This window comes from Microchirus variegatus (genome assembly GCF_963457635.1).
Source record: "Microchirus variegatus genome assembly, chromosome: 22".
NCBI classification, from domain to species: Eukaryota; Metazoa; Chordata; class Actinopteri; order Pleuronectiformes; family Soleidae; genus Microchirus; species Microchirus variegatus.
In genome coordinates this window covers 12,081,427-12,100,947 of record NC_139823.1, presented here as the reverse complement: position 1 = coordinate 12,100,947, position 19,521 = coordinate 12,081,427, and the positions used below count along the sequence as shown (strand labels likewise).

General features: G+C 40.1%; 1 protein-coding gene across 1 annotated transcript in view; it reads left to right on the top strand.

Annotated features, from left to right (window-relative positions):
• The window catches only part of lrp1bb (low density lipoprotein receptor-related protein 1Bb), a gene marked incomplete at both ends in the record, with an annotated part of 246,847 nt that overhangs the window by 123,657 nt on the left and 103,669 nt on the right, over nt 1–19,521 (top strand). Inside the window, 10 exons of the mRNA XM_083909007.1 lie at nt 358–547; nt 2,805–2,927; nt 3,248–3,388; nt 4,085–4,210; nt 5,799–5,912; nt 8,806–8,886; nt 8,960–9,130; nt 10,394–10,576; nt 15,049–15,249; nt 17,113–17,358. Coding sequence (XP_083765133.1) covers nt 358–547; nt 2,805–2,927; nt 3,248–3,388; nt 4,085–4,210; nt 5,799–5,912; nt 8,806–8,886; nt 8,960–9,130; nt 10,394–10,576; nt 15,049–15,249; nt 17,113–17,358 — 1,576 coding nt within the window. The remainder of the gene's footprint in view (nt 1–357; nt 548–2,804; nt 2,928–3,247; nt 3,389–4,084; nt 4,211–5,798; nt 5,913–8,805; nt 8,887–8,959; nt 9,131–10,393; nt 10,577–15,048; nt 15,250–17,112; nt 17,359–19,521) is intronic.

The following is a 19,521-nucleotide window of genomic DNA, read 5'->3' as shown; positions in this document are numbered from 1 at the left end:
ATTGAAAAGTGCTCCTCTTTCCACATTAACTGCCAACAAAACATCCCTTCGTCTCCAACTGCTCTTGTCAACTCTTGCCGTACCCGAATATTAAGCTAATGAATTATTTGCAAATGCTATTTCATCAATGCCAAGATCCTTGCAAACATTATTATAAGTAGACAGCACTGCGTGAATAAATTTGAGCAAAGAAATTGAATCACATTCATCATATACTGTGATCATGTAATTTCTAAGCCAATATGCGAACAGCTAGAACCCTGTTTAAGATGATTGATTTTTTCTTTGTTGCTGCTGTTGTCTTTGCGTAGCTCTCCTAATCTTTTGATTACACTGCATGTTTGCCTCATGCTGCAGGTGGTGTACAACGGGAAAGAGCTGAACCATCCGTTTGGAATCTCCCATTATCGGAATTTCATCTTTTGGACGGAGTACATGAATGCTTCCGTCTTCCAGCTGGACCTATCTGCCAGCGATGTGACGCTAATGCGGAGTGAGAGACCCCCACTGTTCGGCCTGCGCGTCTATGACGCACAGAGTCAGCAAGGTTAGCTGCTATCTTTTCATTTACTACTCATGGTGCAACTGAGCTGTGGCTTCTATAACAGAGAGAGTGGTTGTGCACTGGAAATAGAAACACTTTGTACACATTATTGAAGGAGGCCGCTTTATATACCAGTGTAACAAAAAAACTCTTACGAATGAGTAGTCTGCTATAAAGTAAAATATTCAAATATATCAGTACCTGGGCCACTGTTTTGCTATAAGCTTAAGCTACAAGCTACTACTTCCTCAATGCGTCTTCAAACGCGACTCACTTTCCTTGCTAGCAACTCACCAGAGTTGCTTTCCTCTTGTGGGAGTAGCTCACAAGCAAATATCAGCTAGCTTCTTAGCTTCTGAGCAATTAGCAGCTAGCTCGTTAGTGAGACTAAGGTCAAATCCACACGGAATGGGCACAAAATGTGTACAAACTTTTTCTTTGCCCTTTTGAAAAAGTTTCCCGTACACATGGCATTGTTATTTTGTACTCAAACACATCGCTGTTTGGCCTGCGTGTCTATGACGCACAGAGTCAGCAAGGTTAGCTGCTATCTTTTTATTTACGACTCATGGTGCCACTGAGCTGTGGCTTCTATAACAGAGAGAGTGGTTGTGCACTTGAAATAGAAACACTTTGTACACATTATTGAAGGAGGCCGCTTTATATACCAGTGTAACAAAAAAACTCTTACGAATGGGTAGTCTGCTATAAAGTAAAATATTCAAATAAATAAGTACCTGGGCCAATATTTTGCTATTAGCTTAAGCTATAAGCTACTTCTTTCTTATTGCACCTTCAAATGGGACTCACTTTCCTCGCTAGCTTCTAAGCAATTTAGCAGCTGGCTCGTTAGTGAGACTAAGGCCATATCCACACGGAAACGGCACAAAACATGTACAATCTTTTTCTTTGCCCTTTTGAAAAAGTTTCCCGTAGAAATGATTTGGCTAAAACAATTTGGGAATTACAAAATGATTTTATTATCATTTCAAATGATATCAAAGGTTTGCTCACTGAGCTGCCTTAAGTGAGATTATAATTGTGTTGCCAGTTTTGAGGAGGTTTTGCAATCTTATAAATTTGGGCTGAGAGTTAAGACTTTTTTCAGTGTTTTTCATATTCCCCATCACAACTGACCTAATGAGGTAGCTGGTCATGGATGTGTCGCAAGTGTTTCTTATATTATCGGTATAAGGCCTAAATTGAATTGTATCAAGTCATAACAAATTGTATTGGTTCTATAACACAATGGTGAACACTGACAGAGACTTGAGAATCACCTGGTAATTTTATGAAGTAAAATAAGGCGAGTGAGGTTTGAATGGAGTTTTCTTACCTCTTGAATAGATGATGATGGATTCCCACTGTTAGCAGCTGACACTGGAGAAACAATGTGGCCTTCACGGCAGGCATTTCTTTTGTTGTTCTGTAATCAGCACATAAAACCCAGTGCCCACACAGCCACTCCAAGTCAGGGGAGGTTGATGCTACTACTATTACTATAAACACGGAGAAACATAATTGTACTCAGTCCAAAATGATGTGCTTTTAGAATCATGGCATGAGTTTGTTTTATAGTCTTGAAAGTCGGTGGTTTTCAGAACTTCAAAGCTCCCCGTTTTGAATAGGACAGAGTCATGCCAACTATAAGATACAGCGACAAATGGTCGGCTTACCCATGCACAGTTTAGTTCACAACATGCAGAGGGGTTTTACTGGACATGTCTCCTTTGTTCATGTCACTGAATAGATTAATTGGCTGTCGAGTCCTTTGAGTATTACTGATTGGCTCTTACAAAACCAGAAGCTTTATCTCATTGGCCCAGGCACTCCCTTTGGGCTCTGTGTTAAATGAAATTGACAAAGGTGTCACATGGCTTTACTTTATATGTGACACATTTTTTATTTTTTTTTGCATTTGGGGAAAGTTTTGTCCAGAAAAACAAATTATTCTTCTGAGAAGGATAAAATGTCAAATGTCTGTCACCCCCAGTGTTTCCAATAATTCTCTTGACAAGGTTATAGATCTGCCATCCACAAACGTGGCATGTGTCTTTTAAGCAGGGAATGGGTTTACATCATTAAGAAGATTAATTTACTCAGAAATTAAAGTGACATGCCCCTAAACCTCTGCTGTTCCCTATAAAGAGAGAGAATAGAAAGAAACAATAGAATCACAAGTCGCATCACCTAAGGTGGGCTGTAGGAAAATGTAGCTTTGAATGTTGCAAGACGCCTTATTTGGAATCTTTTTCGCCAGGGGAAAACGCATGCAGTGTGAATTATGGAGGCTGCGGAACCCTCTGCCTCGCCATCCCAGGAGGCAGAGTGTGTGCCTGCGCTGACAACCAGCTTCTGGAGAAGAACAATGTCACCTGCACAGGTATGAGGACATAATGAATCAGGCGGAGTGAGAGACCTAAGCTTATCTTGTCCCAGTGTGTGTGTGTGTAATCAGGGGCTTCATCCTATGAGATGGGGAGATCAAATAATAACCTTATCTATTCATGAATTAATAAATTACAGTGCGGTTTCCCAGTGGATTTCCAAAAATAAAAAGCAAATCCCAGTAGTTACACATGGGGACATGGGACATTAACATGTTTTATGTGCTATTATAGCTATGCCAATAATTTCCCCTTAACACATACTTCATAGGAAGTCTCTTGTTAATTTCCCATGCACCACTGTTTTCCCCCCCAGAAGCCTCCAGCAGTTTACAGCCACAGCGATGCAAAAACGATGAGTTCCAGTGCCACAATCATCGCTGCATACGAGCCGCTTGGAAGTGTGACGGTGATGATGATTGTCTGGATGGAAGCGATGAAGAGAGCCACAGCTGCTGTGAGGACCTTGGAATGCATATACAGGCCAGCACACTGCATGCAAACACAGAAAGCCATCAAATGTACAGACACTGAACATCTCATTTAAAGTAGTTTAAAGTGTTCCATGGAAGTGTGCTCATTGTTTTAAAAGTAGTCTGAAGCTGAGATGATGGAAACAATAAGAACAGCGAGAGGTGATTACAGACTGACTCCGAAAAATCACTGCAGCCACGATCTAAAGCATTAGTCTCCTCAAAATCGAAATGTAATTCATCATTCACACACAGCAACGTCACGTTTCACACAGAAATTTGCATTCCATTTTTAGATTTTTGATTTACGACGGGGGTGAATGGTCACATTGCAATTAAAGTTAAATGATGTGCTTAAAAAGAGAGTAAAAGACTGGCTGCTAGTTTCACTGGCGAAAATGGATTTATATGAAAGCCATATAACCCATTACTGTAACAGGAATGTTATGGAGATTCGGTAACTGAGTAAAGGACAAATCACACTGGATATGTATATGAAAGAGAACATACAGTAGCTTGCTGGTTTATTAGTGTGGGGATGAGTCGAGCTCAGAAGCTGTGAATGAATATTGTACGAGAAAGATCAGATGGACTGGAGGTCTGTGATCGTTTAACATTGTGTATGAAGCAGCATGGTCACTTACTGATTTGTTTCGTCTGGTGTTTTAAACTCTTGGCAGACAATCACAGCTGCCCCATTGATCAGTTCAAATGCAGCAACAACCGCTGCATCCCGAAGAGATGGCTCTGCGATGGAACGAATGACTGTGGCAACAATGAGGATGAGGCTAACACTACCTGCACAGGTATGTACGGTACTATTTATGCGTTTGTCTTAGATTTGGCACTTTTATTTTTGTAACTTTGGCTAGATCTGCTAGTTTGCTGCTTAATGGTGTTTTCAGTAGAAATAGTGTTGCTGCCGCTGCTGCGGCATCAGCTGTTGTTCAGTACACTGATGTACTTTTGTAATTGGTTTTCATCAGGGTAATGCACACAATGAGAAGTAAAGATTTAACAGGTCTGTCATCTATACAGCGAGACAATACAAAATTGTTTTACACAATGTACCAGAGCATGTGAGCGACTGGAACAATGGCAATTTCATTGCACTCGGAGCTGCTGCAGACTGCTCCACTGATTTTCTCTCGCCCCTCCCCACTCCAGTCAATTTTTACTCCACTTGGATAAATTTGCTCACTGCTCGCTTCAAAAAAGAAGACCGAGTGGTTGGTTTCCTCTGTTGTTCGGGGTGCTTTTACACATGCTTTTCACCAGATGCAAGACTTTTGTTCACTCAATATTGTCATGCTTGTTAATTCGCCAACCAAAGCATGTGAACATGGCATTACAGATTACATTCTGGGGTGGGTGATATTGGCTTAAAATGATATCACAATATTCCATCATTTCATCACAATAATGATATTGGTGATGATGTTCCACAACATTTCAAAATAAAAGTGTTTTTTTTGCTCTGGAACTATACAGTTCAGAATAACAAACACATTTAGGATGCAGAATTAATCTCAAAATACATTTTAACTCATCATAAAGTTAAAGTGTGAAGTGGAATTATCATAGTTGGTAAACTAGTGGTTAATTCTTCCACTTGGACCTCGGAGAGCACAGGTGGTCCCTCATCCTCCTCCATCAATCCATTGCCTACCACTATCCTCCACATGAGGGTCACGGGGCACTGGTGCCAATCCCAGCTGACATAGGGTGAAAGTGTGAGGGTACACCCTGGGCAGGTTGCCAGTCCATAGCAGGGCCAACATGTAGAGACAAGCAACCAATCACCCTCACACCTGTGGTCAGTTTAGTGTACAATTAACCTCTGCATGGTTCTGGACTGTGGGAGGAAACTGGGGAACAGGGAGAAAACCCACACCCACACACACACATGGGTAAAACATGAAGAAAGGCCCTTGTTGAGTATCTTCATTATAATACGCCTGGTCTAATTGTGTGAGAGCCTTTTTTAGTATCGTTGAGCAGCCTATATAAGGGGAACACTTACAATATATCACACTGCTTTCATGTGCTCATCGATACCTCGGAGGCACTTTTATCCTTAAACGATCAATCTGTGAGCATTAACTAGAGGATGATGAATGGTCTCTCCATGGCAGATTGTTTTTTTTTTTTTTCACGTCAGCAACACATCACTGGTGTGCTGTCCGTGTATGTACAGTAACTGACAGTCTGTCACATTTCAGTGGCCCTCAGACCTTCAGCACTCCGCTGTACAGCTGATTGATAAAGAGGTTTGCAGTCAGCAGACACTGACATCCTGGTATTGTCCTGGTCATTAGAGTTGGTTGTTGTGCACATGCTGCTGCCATCACTTATGCACATGTTACTGAAGTAAGTGGCCTCTTTCATTCTCAGCCCAGCCCTGTCAGGCCGACCAGTTCTCCTGCCTCAACAGAAGATGTATACCTCAAGCCTGGCTCTGCGACCGCGAGGATGACTGTGGAGACATGTCTGATGAACTATCCTGCTGTGAGTCATTCAGATTTACAGCACCATGGGTCACATGTTGTTTATATGTATATATATATATATATGTGTATATATATATATATATATGTATGTATATGTATGTAAATGTATGTATATCTATTTACCTATATATGTTTACATATATACACATGTGTATATATATATAATATATGTATATATATATATGTTTATATATGTACATTGTACATATATGTGTATATATATATTATACGTATGTGTGTGTGTGTGTATATACGTTTATATGTATACGCAGAGCTACTGTAAGTATAATGTTGAATTCTAGCTCAGAGATTAAGCCATCAAGTGCAAGTTTCTAAAACTCATTTATGTGACAATATATTTATTTTGTTATTTTTTTAATATTTAAGTCAACCGTGCCAAAAAGTTGTCAAATTTCTGATATTAATTCTCTTTAACTATGTGCCATGAGGTACCTACGGTGAATAATTTCATATTTCATATCCACAAATGAGTACTTTTCAATTCACTGCTATTAATTAATGACTGGGAAGCAACGATGGAGCTAATGGAGACAGTATACTTTAACTAAAATAAAGACATTAAACATATAAACATATACAGGCTATGCATTACATCTAAAGAGCTGGTGTGTATATCCAGACAGAGAGATGGAAAAGTTCAATATTTTATATATATATATATATATATGCACATTTTTCCCACTTGATTCACTGATAACATGGCAGCAAAAACCAGAGTGAAGGACAAACACATTTTAACCACTTAACAAGTCGGTCTGTGAGGTGTTTGCTGCTTTATCTTGTCATTAGACAGCCCTTTTCTGACCAGAAACGTAAGTTTTGAAGCCGCTTAGTCTCTCACACCAGTGTCCATGGGACAGAGCACACAGGCCGCAGTAGATTAACAGCTCCAATCTGGTAATAATAACCTACTTTTCTGTCAAAAGTTTCAAAAATATACTGTCCATGCTGCTTGGTGCATTATTTGTGTAAGATCGTTCCCTCATATTCTTAAAATAATGCCACTGCTAATGCTGATGGTTGCGTATCTTTTCCACATTTACAGCTTTATTCAACTGAGAGAGTTTGAGAAGCTGAATTATTGATGTTGTGTTGTTTGGACGCAGAGTTAGACGTGCCCTCACTGATGACATCAGCTTCGAGGGGGTGGTGCTGAGTAAACTGCATATGCTTTTGTATGCAGTAGTACACTGTTCTCAAGTTGTGTCTCGGTGGTGTTGTGCAATCTGCCGGCTTTAGTTCGTAAAAGTTGCAGTTTGTGTCCTGGATTTATCTTGGCAAACATGAAGGAGGAAAATACAGCTTTGAAGCTGAATGAAACCTTTTCTTTGTGGAAAAAGAAAACACATTTAAGGCTGTAAAAGAGATTTTTTTGGATGGAGAATTTAGTGTGTATGAAGTGTATGAATTACCAGCATTCATTTGAAAGATGGGAATGAAGGTTTAAAGGTGACTCCTTTTTTTTTTTTTTTTTAATCACCGTTGGTATTAAATCAGCCTTTAATAGTGACTGATGTTTGCCAAACGACGCACTGTGCTCTATCGCTTCAGCCTCCCTTTGTGTGTCCTAAGCTTCTTCAATACGCAGTCACAAACAGCCAGGGTGTCAGCAGTAATTAAAGTTCTTGCTCAGCTTAATTCAGTCATAAGCTGTGCAGCAAAAACATATTCTCTCCCATACTGTTGTCTGAGCTTCTTCAGGCATTACCTCGCCATAGGCACGCCACTGTGCAGCTCTGGCAGCTCACTTAGCTTCACTGGAGCTTCTTTCTTTTTTTTGTAACACCTGACGCTCAGTGGTGGCTTCCTCGGAGATTGATGCTAATTTGGATTTTGTTTGTCAGTAGTTTAGTGGTTGTCACACGGTGTCTCACATTGGGCTCTCAGTTCACTTGAAGCAGCCATTATTTATGGATGCCGGTGTTTCATTTTTAGCCCGGGCTCGCTGTTTACTTGAAACCTTCATTATTTATGAATGTCCGCGCTTCATTTTTAATGAATGTTAAATTCCAACCAGTCGCACACTGTCAGCAAGACCTGGCAAATTTGAAGGAAGTACAGAAGACACTCGTCTGATAGAGATACGATGTCTCCTCCGACGGAGCCTTCGGCGTTCCAGGCATCATGCGGCAGATGCCAACAAATCAATTCAAAAGACAACTTGAATTTCATACCCGAGTCAATAAAGCTGCAGTCATCCAGTAAGGATATTTGAAGGAAGGACTGTGTCTACAATATCTCAAAATCAGAAAAAAGAAAATCTGATGGGAACTCAAAATGTTCAACCTGACAATGGCATCGGTTTCACTGATAAAGAACAACAATGCTATAATACGGTATTAACCCATTTTGGACATGAAGTTTACTTTATAAACAATATATAGCCCAAAATATTATATATGCACGTATATTGTCCAGTCCAGATCAGCAGCAATCATTCATAAAAGTAGACGACTGATTTGTCTACCTACTTTAATCAAAAGTAGGTAGACAAACGGCTGTTAAAACACTTATTTACATTGTTCACATTATCTACAAGGTAAAAAATAAAAAATGCATCACTTCCCTTTCCCTCTTTGTAGTGTCACACTTCATCTCTATTTATTTGAATATAATTATTTGGAATATAAATGTAAGGAAACATTTTATTGTCATGTCATCATGACCGATGCTGTATAGCTCATAAAACTAGAATAAAACGTATAGATTTACTTTTCTACTCACTATTAACCCAAATGGCATTAAAATGGGTCGTTCACATTGGCATTCAGTCTGTTTTCTGTTAAATTCCACTTAAAACGGCAGGTCAAATGTGTGAATATTTTTTTTATTTTTTAACTGAAGTAACGCGTGATTCCTAATATTTTCAGCTTTCCCGACATGTGAGGCCCTGACTCAGTTCAGCTGTTCGAATGGCAGATGTATAAGTGCGAACTGGCACTGCGATTCAGGTAACAATCATAATATAACATTAGTGTTTTCTAGTTGCTCCGTCTGCATTTATCACGTCGTGCGTGTCTTCAGACGACGACTGCGGCGATGGCAGCGACGAAGCGGCTTGCGTCCACTCGTGTTCCAACACCCAGTTCCAGTGCACCAGTGGACGCTGTATCCCTGACCAGTGGGCCTGCGACGGGGACAACGACTGCGGAGACTTCAGCGACGAGAACACCACCTGCAGAGGTGGATCGGCATGTAAGACTGGCAAGGAAGAAAAAAAAACAACTTAAAAACACAGAATCAGGCAGTTAATACTGTATGTAGGTAGACTGCAGGTCTATAATTCATCCCAAGCCCCCCTCAAGCACAAGATAAGCCTGGGTATTTATTATTCATTGTTTTACATGAAAATACAAGTATGAAGCCAGGATGTTTATAATTTCCCCATTATTTGTCACTTTTGAACGCTGTGTAATATCCGCCTCAAAGCAGAGCTGTCTGCCAAGCACCTTTTATAAAGATAGTTTCCCATGACATCTCTTAGTGCGCTAATGATTTCATTCACAATTCTAATCAGTGCTTAAATGTGGGTGTTGTAATTAATGTTAAACAATTAATCAGCTTTAGTCCAATAACTTTGTTTTCACACTCGCATGGGACTCATTTTTACCTAGTCCCTGTTTTACCGTCAGGAGTTGAATCACTGAATCTAATTACCACGGAAAAACTTATGCAAGCTCCTCGAAAAAACTCACAGCTCACTTGCTTGTCACGAGGATGTGTAGACTATTCATCAAACCGTTTCCTGATGGGAGCTGCACGCTTCTCAACTCCCTCCTGTCTGCTGGTGCTTCTATCCCAGGGGACTGAATGTGTCTTAGCTTTGCCTTGGCTGTTGAGAAAATCTTTTTTGACTTTTACATGATACGCAAACCTATTAATTACGTTCAAAAACATCATGTATTCCGAACGCAGGATACCACTGCTCAAAATAATTCATAATGCTGTTTTCGTTCTCGTTGAGTTACCGTCCTCTATATGATGAAAATATGTAATTTTGCTCGGTCTTAAATGATTCAGGAATACTAAAAGATCAGGAAAACATCACATAAAATGTTATTCACGTCTCACAGGCATGCAGCATCCTTTATCATCGCAGAACGTGTCCAGTTACTCTAACAAATGCAACGGAAACATCGTAATGGAGCTGTGCTCCCACGTTCTTATTTACTGTATAATGAACCCCTGCTGGAGAAAGATATATAGTGAACAGAGAGTCATTAAAAAGAGAGAAACATCTTCTAGACATAAAACTTAAATGCTAGAAGTGAAATAACATCCCTCTTTAGAGCTTACCAACCTAATATAGCTGCCAAGCGCCCTGCACGCAGAGATAAATATGTGTAACTTTCAAGGTTTTTTCTTTCTTTTTACATTAATAATAGTTTAATACTGTTGTTCATGTGCCCTAAACAATGTGAAGCAGTACGTTTTCAATAACCTTTTTTTTGGTTTCAGTGCTGCCATCTGTGATTGAGTGCAGCGGCGAGGAATTCCACTGCGTCGCCGACGGAACCTGCATCCCCGATCGCTGGAGGTGTGACGGCGACAAGGACTGCGAGGACGGAAGTGACGAGAAGGACTGCGAAGGCACCAAGAGGATGTGCGACCCCAAGGCCAAGTTTACATGCAAAGATACAGGTAGTGATGACGACATGCTAGTGTAGAGTTGCTGTGTTCAAAGTTTGTACTTTTCTTTTGGATAATTCATCGTGAAAAGCGTGATCCCAAGGCACAAACATACAGCTCATATTTGAAATTGAATGAAAACGAAGCATTCGATCCATCATTTTTGCAGCTCTTTTTGTGGGTAACTTTTCTAACATAATCATCAAGTGAATTTTTCACTTTTCACTTCCCTCCCCGTGCACACATACATTTTAATACAGCTTTAATTACATGTTTTTATACCTTCACACAGCTGTTGCGGTACATGAGTTGATTTGTTGTTGTCAAAATCGAAGTGACCTAACTTTTCACAAAATACAGTTTTGGTCTTGAAAGGCCATCGTATGAGGAACAACTCGAGAACTGGCTGACTGATTAGACTTGTTTGGCAAAATGTCAAGGTCACTTTGAGTGCACACAACAGATTGATGGCCAAACTAAGAGCTAACACTCACAACGTTTCAAATAGAACAGCTGCAAAGTGGCCAGTCTAGTTCATTTTCTGTTTTGAGATGAGGGAATGTATAAAATAGCGACTGCTGCTGTGCTGCACTGCTATGATCCGGATTGTACAGCTGTGATACCTAACCTAATCTAACAAAAATGTCTATTTACCTCAGTAAAAAAACACTTTGATGTCATTTTGAATATATTTCCTCAAAATGATCACATAGATTGAGCCTTTCGGAGCTGACTTGCAGCTTTATCAGTTGCTGTGCAATCAAATCAATGAGACTTGAGAGAGACCTGCCCTTTGGAAAAGCCTGACCTTAGACTCGCAGGGCAAAACTGATGACTCTCTGTGAAAGAAGCAAAATGTAACAAGGTTTTGTCAAAAAGGTTGAGTGAGGTGTCACGAGCTGCTTTAATAAAAAAAAAAGTTGCAACAGAAGTGTAAAGTTGGCAAGGCCTTCTCTGATTTTGAAAACCGAAACGAATCGAGCCGATTAATCATCGCATTGGTTATAGATTAGGCTGCCAAGTGCTCTTTCCTTTCATAAAAGCTTAGTTTTCTGATGGACTTTAGAGGATTAACTGATCTACTCGGAGGAACAATGCTGTGAAGTTTCCTTACACTTGTCCCACCAATTTAGGAGAAACCATTTGCATGATCTGTTTAAACAGCACACATATCCGAACACAGAGGGTCCAGTACATATTCTGTTGCTTTCTGCTGTTAGGCCTCTGGTGTTTTACTCCTTTAAACCATATTAACAAGAATGACAAAGGCCATACAATTATTATTCTTTTATCCTTTTGCACCAGTGGAATTTGCTCTGAATGCCCTTTGTAGCCATACTCAAAAGGGGGCGTTTTGATAAGGGCCATCAGCGTTACCATTTGACTGAAAGGAAAGATTCTGCCCTTGTGTTTTTCTTTATAAGACATCATTTTCACGAGTAGAGTTTGAGACATAACATTGACACATGAACACTTTAAATCCACAGAGATTGAGCAAAAAGTATTGCAGAACTTGACAATATATCTGATCCTTCATAAAGCCCCCACGGTGCTTTTCACAAGTTTGGAAACAACTGGAATGGACATGACTCTACGCTCCTGCTGCTAAGTGTTGTGTACCTGATATGAAGTGATCGATACAGTAGCCGAGTCTGTTGCCTGTAGGTTTCCATCATTCTGTCTTCTATGCTAGCGCTCAGCATGTTTTACATCAATAATCCACCTCTGCAATCTCTCCCGATCTTTGGGGATCTGGTAAAAATGCTCTCCCCTTTGCTTATCCCTGACTATTTTGGTATCCCAGGGTACAACAGCTATCCGCCGTCTTCACCTCGTACATCTAGCAAAGATGAGACAGTTTTCCTGGCGTGTTGCCTGGAATATGTTCCCTGATATATATGTCAATTAATTTGAACGGAGTGCCCCCCCCCCCCAAACTTTGCGTTGTTGCGTTGAATCTGACTATTGCATGACAGGATTGTGTGATGAATGCAGTGGACATGATTTGGATCTTTAATGTGGAGATTTAACTCGTTGCAGCAGTGCAAAATGACCTTGGCGTAGTCGCTCACAGTGCATTTGTTAATGTGATTTGTCAAAGTTACTGTCCATTTGTAAAAATGAAATGCAAGTTGAAACAACAAGACTATGGCAATAAATCTTATCTACTACCTATTCCATTATTATTATTTGAGTAATGGACTGGCACTAATTCCAGCTGAGCAAGAACATGCAAACTCACACAGTGCATGTGGTCAGCACCTCCTTGCTCTTGTGTGTTAAGCATTTATGGTCATTTATTAGTGGTGCCATTGTGACTAGGCCTGAGGGGCCTGTCTTAGGCAAATAGGGCAATAAGCTAAATGTCAGATCTCAGGGAAGAGCATCATGGTTTATGTCCTGCATTATATCTGACCCCTGTTCAGTATTCAGGATCAGGGTCAATCAACTTCTGGCAAAATGCAATGTTTTTTTGTTTTTTCCCTGTCTCTCTTCCTTTTGCTAGTTAGTGATTTACCTTTTACCTTTCCACTTAACATACTGCAATGGCTTGAGTGCTCTGTTTAAGTCAAACATGACTGGTTGTAAAAGGCTAACGGTCTGAATTTACGTATATAGCACCTTTCTATTCTTGATGACCACTCAAAGATATTTCACACTACAGTTTTGCCATTCACACTCATTAACACAGCACATCAACTGTATATTCACCCATTCATCCTTTTTTCCACCAATGGTCCCAGCTTGACTCGCCTCACCTTGGCACGGCACGGTTTAAGTTGGTCCTCCACAACACATCGTGGGCGGCGGCGTCACTGCACGGCTGCATGAAACTGCCATCACTTTTTACACACGACACATACACAAACGAGTGATTAATGACTTAATGAAAAAGCAGTTGTTTCCAGTGTAACTGAATCATTAGAGGCTTTGTGATGCCACTTGCCGATAGTGATCAGCAGTGCTCTCGCTAAATACACCAGACTCCTTTGTTAAATATTGCGATTTTAGATATTTCCCTTGTAGTTGTTGGAGATTAACCCACATTTTTAGAATTGTTGAGTCTTTTTAACTGATCTACAGTTCGGCATTGTTCAGCTTGATTCTTGTGTCGGACATTATGCGTAGCTAGCTTGGAAACCTCGCCAGAGCAAGTACTTAAAAAAGCCCTAAGTGTCTTGTCCAAGGACATATTGGCATGTACACTAGCAGAGCCGGGAATTGAACTCACAACATTCCAGTTGAAAGACGACTTGCTCTACAACTGAGCTTTGAGATTTCAGATTTTGGGTCGTATGTGTATATATATATATATATATATATATATCAAATGAGGAACAAGTAAATGAATGCTTTATTAAGGGTTCATTTAAGTGCACAGTTATTAAACTTAACAACTGTCCATTTAAAATAATAAAGTAATAAATCTTTCACTGTGCTTGGGGGAGCGGCCAACATGAATCACAAAACTTCCAGAACAGAACGATCAAAGCTCTGTGGGCAATCAATCTATGAATATGCTGCGGTTTAAATTTGTAGATGTTTGGGCCTTTAGAAATTATATTAAACATGGATTTTTCTGCAGTTATTTTTAATGAACCCATCCTCTAGCCCTCCTCTACATTCTATAAAAAGACTCTCATCGGATTGAAGCTGTGGCATCTTCCCCCCCTTTTGTAATCAACTTGAAATTGCCTGAAGACAGGTTAATGTGATTACACAAAAATTTACCTCCTTGTCTGTGTGCATTATCACCAAAACAAATGTTGCCATAACACTTTAAATAGAACATTTCATTGCCTTGAGTGCCATCCATTTTTCCTCTCATGGAAAACGCATTTGCACTTGAACGACGATAACTTTTATTTTTATTTGTTACGGCTCGACTAATTCACATCAGATGTTGAGAACATGAAGGGTTAAAGCACGAGTGTCGTGGGACTACACACTGTGAAGCTTAAAATGATGAGAGCAAACATACACTCGAAAAAATCCCTGGAAAATAAAAAAGGCACACGCTTCTTTTTGTAGTCACTTCAGCCTCCCACATTAGCTTGTACCAATTCGACAGCAGGCATAAACCAGCAGGAACTCAAAAAACACTATGATGTAGATTTGATAGAAAAACTGTCAACTGGAAAATGCTGCGATCCAAGCTTCACCCGGGAGAAAAAAGATGATGCATCCAGGTATCTGTGTAGCCCCATGTGTTTTCCCCCACCTATTTCTAACTCGCACAGTCAGGGAATTAGACTCAGTGAAGTTATGGGCTTAACAGATAGTGATTCTTTTTAGAAAGTCAAACATTTAGCACAGTGCTGAGGAGTTTGTTGACTGAGGCCCCCTGTGATAAAAGTTTGCTATCTTTGATATTTAATGTTTTTTCTCAGGACATGATTGAGAAACTTGAAGAGCTTCAGATAGTTAAAGTAGGGGGGAAGTTTCTGCGTTTAAGTTCATTTCTGGCATCTTATTTTCTGCAGGGAAGTGCATCACAAAGAGCTGGGTGTGCGATGGGGACATCGACTGTGAAGACCGCTCAGACGAAGAGTCCTGTGAGTCCGCTGTCTGCAAGCCACCCAAGTACCCTTGTGCGAATGATACCTCTGTGTGTCTGACTCCTGATAAGATCTGCAATGGGAAAGTGGACTGTGCCGATCGCTCGGATGAAGGACCCATCTGTGGTAATGTCCTTTATCGTCTTATTTTTTTCTTTGTTTGTTTTGTTATCTGTGGATCAAAAAAAAAATTGATTAAATTAAAAAATAACTAGAAAAGCACTCGGAGAGCGCCAGACCTCTGCCAAGGCAGCCTACAAAATACACCCTATCGATGCTCCTGGGTCAGACAGCGAGTGTTGTAACCAGTGATAGCATCTACATATCACGCCAAAAATGTAATCACTTGTTTCTGGTCCCATTGCGGACATTTCCGGAAAAAATGTCATCCAAATCCGTCCGTGACTTTTCGAGTTATGTTGCTAACTAACAGACAGACAAACAAACTCCGGCGAAAACATAGGCGGAGGTAATAAAGATACAATTGCTAGAAATTACTGTCAGAAAATCAAAAAATGGCATTGCTGTAATTCCTGGTCAGTCTCTAATTTTCACAAAATATCCTTCTCCTGCCATTATCAGGAAGCGTAACAGAGTGACATGTGAGATTTTTGTCATTTGTGTGGATGTTTTGATACTTTAAGCTGCAAAAACTTTCAATTTTGAAACCAGAATCCACACTTCCCATGGTGCCCTTTTTTTTTTCTAAGTGCCTAATCAAGCTTACAATTGTTAAGTGTTTGATGCTCTAAATATGTATTTTAGGTTACAAAAATTACTTGAAAAGAACAGCATTTGAGCTTCTTCGATTACCACTTCTTGCAAGGATAGAAACACAAGAGTCGGTGGCATTTTTGAATAAAAAAAATAAATAATAATAATTGCACAAGCATCCGCTGTGAAACTGGCTGAAGGGTTACCTGTTGAGGCTCCTCACTGCTCTTGTGCAATTCATCTCAGTTAATTGTTATCCTTTTATCTTGATGTGAAGTGAAAATAATACTCTCAGCCCCTCCCTCACATTCAGCTGCTTAGAGTATGTATAAGGAATCATTAAGCATGAGCTTGAGTGACCACATTTGGAAAACATAAAGGAATACTCTTAGGCTTCGGATAAAAGCACTCGTAGAAATATTTGTCCATCAGTCTATGAAGAGTTGAAGGGAATCTCATGTGACCAAACGCAGCCTATCCAATCTTATAAAGTGAACAGTGTAAACACAGAGGTTAATTTCCTTGAGTGTCACTAACCAAGCCCTGGAGTGAGGAGTGTCCCTGCAGGACTCCTGAGTGTTTGTGTTATTGTGGCTGAAAGGAGGGCTTTTAGACAATTAGAAGGACCATGAGGCTTTAATTGATTTGCAGCAGCTTTGCAGGATTTGTGCCCATCATTGGCAATTGTGACTGCCCAAAAAAAGACACATGGCTCAATTACTGTTGTGAAAGAAAAGCATGCATATGTAGTTTTATCTTTTATTCTTCCTCCATCTTGATGTAGCAGCTTTAAATGGGAAGTTCTCGTCATATAACACTTTTATCTTCATTAGACAGTGAACACCTTCTGCTTGAATAATCCTTGCATTTTTTTCAAACTGCATGCTGTTATTGGAAATGAGTAGGTCTATAAACCTCTCTATACACAAACATTAACAGGAAGACCTGGGAATTTTAAAACCTATGTGAAGCCCAATTAACACCATTCCAATTGCCAGTGGTGTGTCACCAATGTATGAAATGTGATGTCACAAACAAGTCACAGGAAGAAAAAAACGACAACAACAACAATTCAACAGAGCTCAATGACAATGTTACTGCAGTCTCTCATTCAAACTCAACGGCGAGTGAATGATATCAAGTCCCTAATAAATGAATCACATGATTTGCATGCAACACAGTGTCCTTTGAGTTGGGAGCAAACGCTGACAAAACACATTTCCCCGTTTATTATTGTTATTCAAATCATATTCTGCTGCCTTCTCTTCCCTCCAGATATGTGTCTGGTAGCCAGAGGAGGGTGCAGTCACCAGTGCACTGTGGCACCAGGCAAAGGGGTTGTGTGCTCTTGTCCCCCCGGGCTCCACCTGGACTCCAGCAACAAGACGTGTGAGGTGGTCGACTACTGCAGCCGTCACCTAAAGTGCAGCCAAGTGTGTGAGCAGTACAAGACCACAGTGAAGTGCTCCTGTTATCCAGGATGGATGCTGGACCCAGACGGGGACAGCTGTCACAGCACAGGTAACAGACCCTGGTTTTTTTTTAATGTTTGTTTTATGATGCTGTGCAGCTGTAGGCTTATGTCTGCAGTAATATTAAATTTTAACCTAGGGCGTATGAGTACCCATTCAATCTTTGCTCCTGAGTTTGAATCCAGGGTCTTGATGGTATTTGTGCAGTGTTGGTACCTTAAATGACAAATAAGAGTTACATAAAATAAACCATAAAAACATAAAAAATACAGATGAGGATTTTTTTTGTTCTGTCATTAATTTGGAATGTTTCATTTTGGAGTTGTTAAAGATATTTAGCACCAGAGTGCATTAACATACTGTATACTGTATTATTCTCTGACCTTAACTGACTTATTGTGTGGAGGTATTGAGCAATTTCTACAAATTGCATACACCTTGTTAACCAACTAACAAATTACATTTAGTGCTAACCGCCATTATTGTTAACGCACGACACGTTTCCATGACGACTGACCAGAAAAAAGACACCCGTGCCGTCATGTTTTACGATACGGCACCGGAGTCCAGGCACCGTTTACCCGTTAGCTGCATTAGCTCCTTTAGCGCCGTTAGCGTGCCTACAGTCGAACTGGAGCGGTCTGTTTATTAAACGAAAAAAGCAGCGCTACAAATAACCAACGTACGTGTGTACAGTGTATGTGTGCCTCTGTTTTTAAAGTTTAGCGTTACTTTAGAGACTCATTTTAACTATCGTGAGTCACGTAAACATGACTTCGAGTGCCTCTTTTTTCTGGTCAGTTGTCGTGGAAACGCGTCATGCATGCTTTAACGTTGGCGCTGCGTTAACATGCGCACACTAGTACATTATATGCTGCAAAATTTGAGAAAGTATTCAACTTTCTCCAATTAGACCATGTTTAAAGCACATCATTAATTACTCCCACACATAAATTACTCCCACATCTAAAAAAATGTACCTCATCTTACAACATTCAACATACAAATGTAACTATTATCACATTTGGAAAAAAAAGTTTGTTTTGTTACTGCATTGCCTGATTGATGTATGGTTTTCCTGATTCTACCTTATTGGCTTATTGTGTTGTCTCAAATAAGTGTGTTGAAATTGTGCCTTGTGGTATGTGCAAAAGGCAATAACAAGAGTCAATTTACTGAATCGTAGGACTCTTGCGTTAGTGTCTCGCTGCTGGAAAAAGTGCAGGGGTGGTCTGTGAAATAGTAATAGATGGTGATTGAGAGTACTGTCAGGTCAAATTCAATCAGTTTCAAATCCAAAGAGACATCTGGGCGATGAGTCCTGCCTGTTTCTATCTGCACTGATGCTGAGTGAAGGAAACATGTTCTCCCTTCTCAAACCACCAGAGCTTTGTTTCTTCTTACAGCTGCGCAGACGTTCACCTCGGGCCCGAATCTCATACAACCAAAAAAATGACTCACAGTGTTACAGCATTATATCACATTATAAATTCAAATTTAACACTATTCTGATTCAGTAATTGAATAATCTATTCGGATGAGATGGCTCGCAATACAACAGTTACACACACATTCCCTTGGCCTGTCACATTCAGATTTATGGACCTCGTTTTGATTACTTGCCTCTCTATTTTACTCCAAGATTGATGGTAGTTGCAGCTCTAATCTTACATTAATGCAGGAAGAGAATACACACTTTTTTGGGGGGAAGCCAATCAGAGTTCTGCAGCTTCTTCATCAATCAAGTTTTTCATGCAAACACAAACGGTTCAGATTTCATATTGAGAGAAGTGTCTTTGAAGTCATGAACACACAGTTCCCACCTCCTGTCCTTTTGCATATCTCTGTTACAAAAAATGGGTTTAAACGTGCAAGGCCTTTCTCGTAGCATTGAAACAATTTTGGTTACGGCACTAAAAAAAAATTTGTCATTGAACAAGGACACAATTTTAATTGCATTTATGTGCAAACAGCAATGTTCCCTAACGTATTATTTAGTCTAGAGTGCTGTGAAGATAAGGCTTGAAAAAGGGCCCAGCATTTGAAAGACTGTGTATATAGAAGAGAGTGCATGTCAGTGTGTGATGGATTCTGAGTTTTAGTTTTACAAACGTTTTTCTGAAGCAGAGCTTTTCCGGTGCTGGAAATAATCTCGCTGATTGAGCTAAGCCTCGGCGGACAAGGCAAGACAACTTCAGTATGCGAGCGTCGT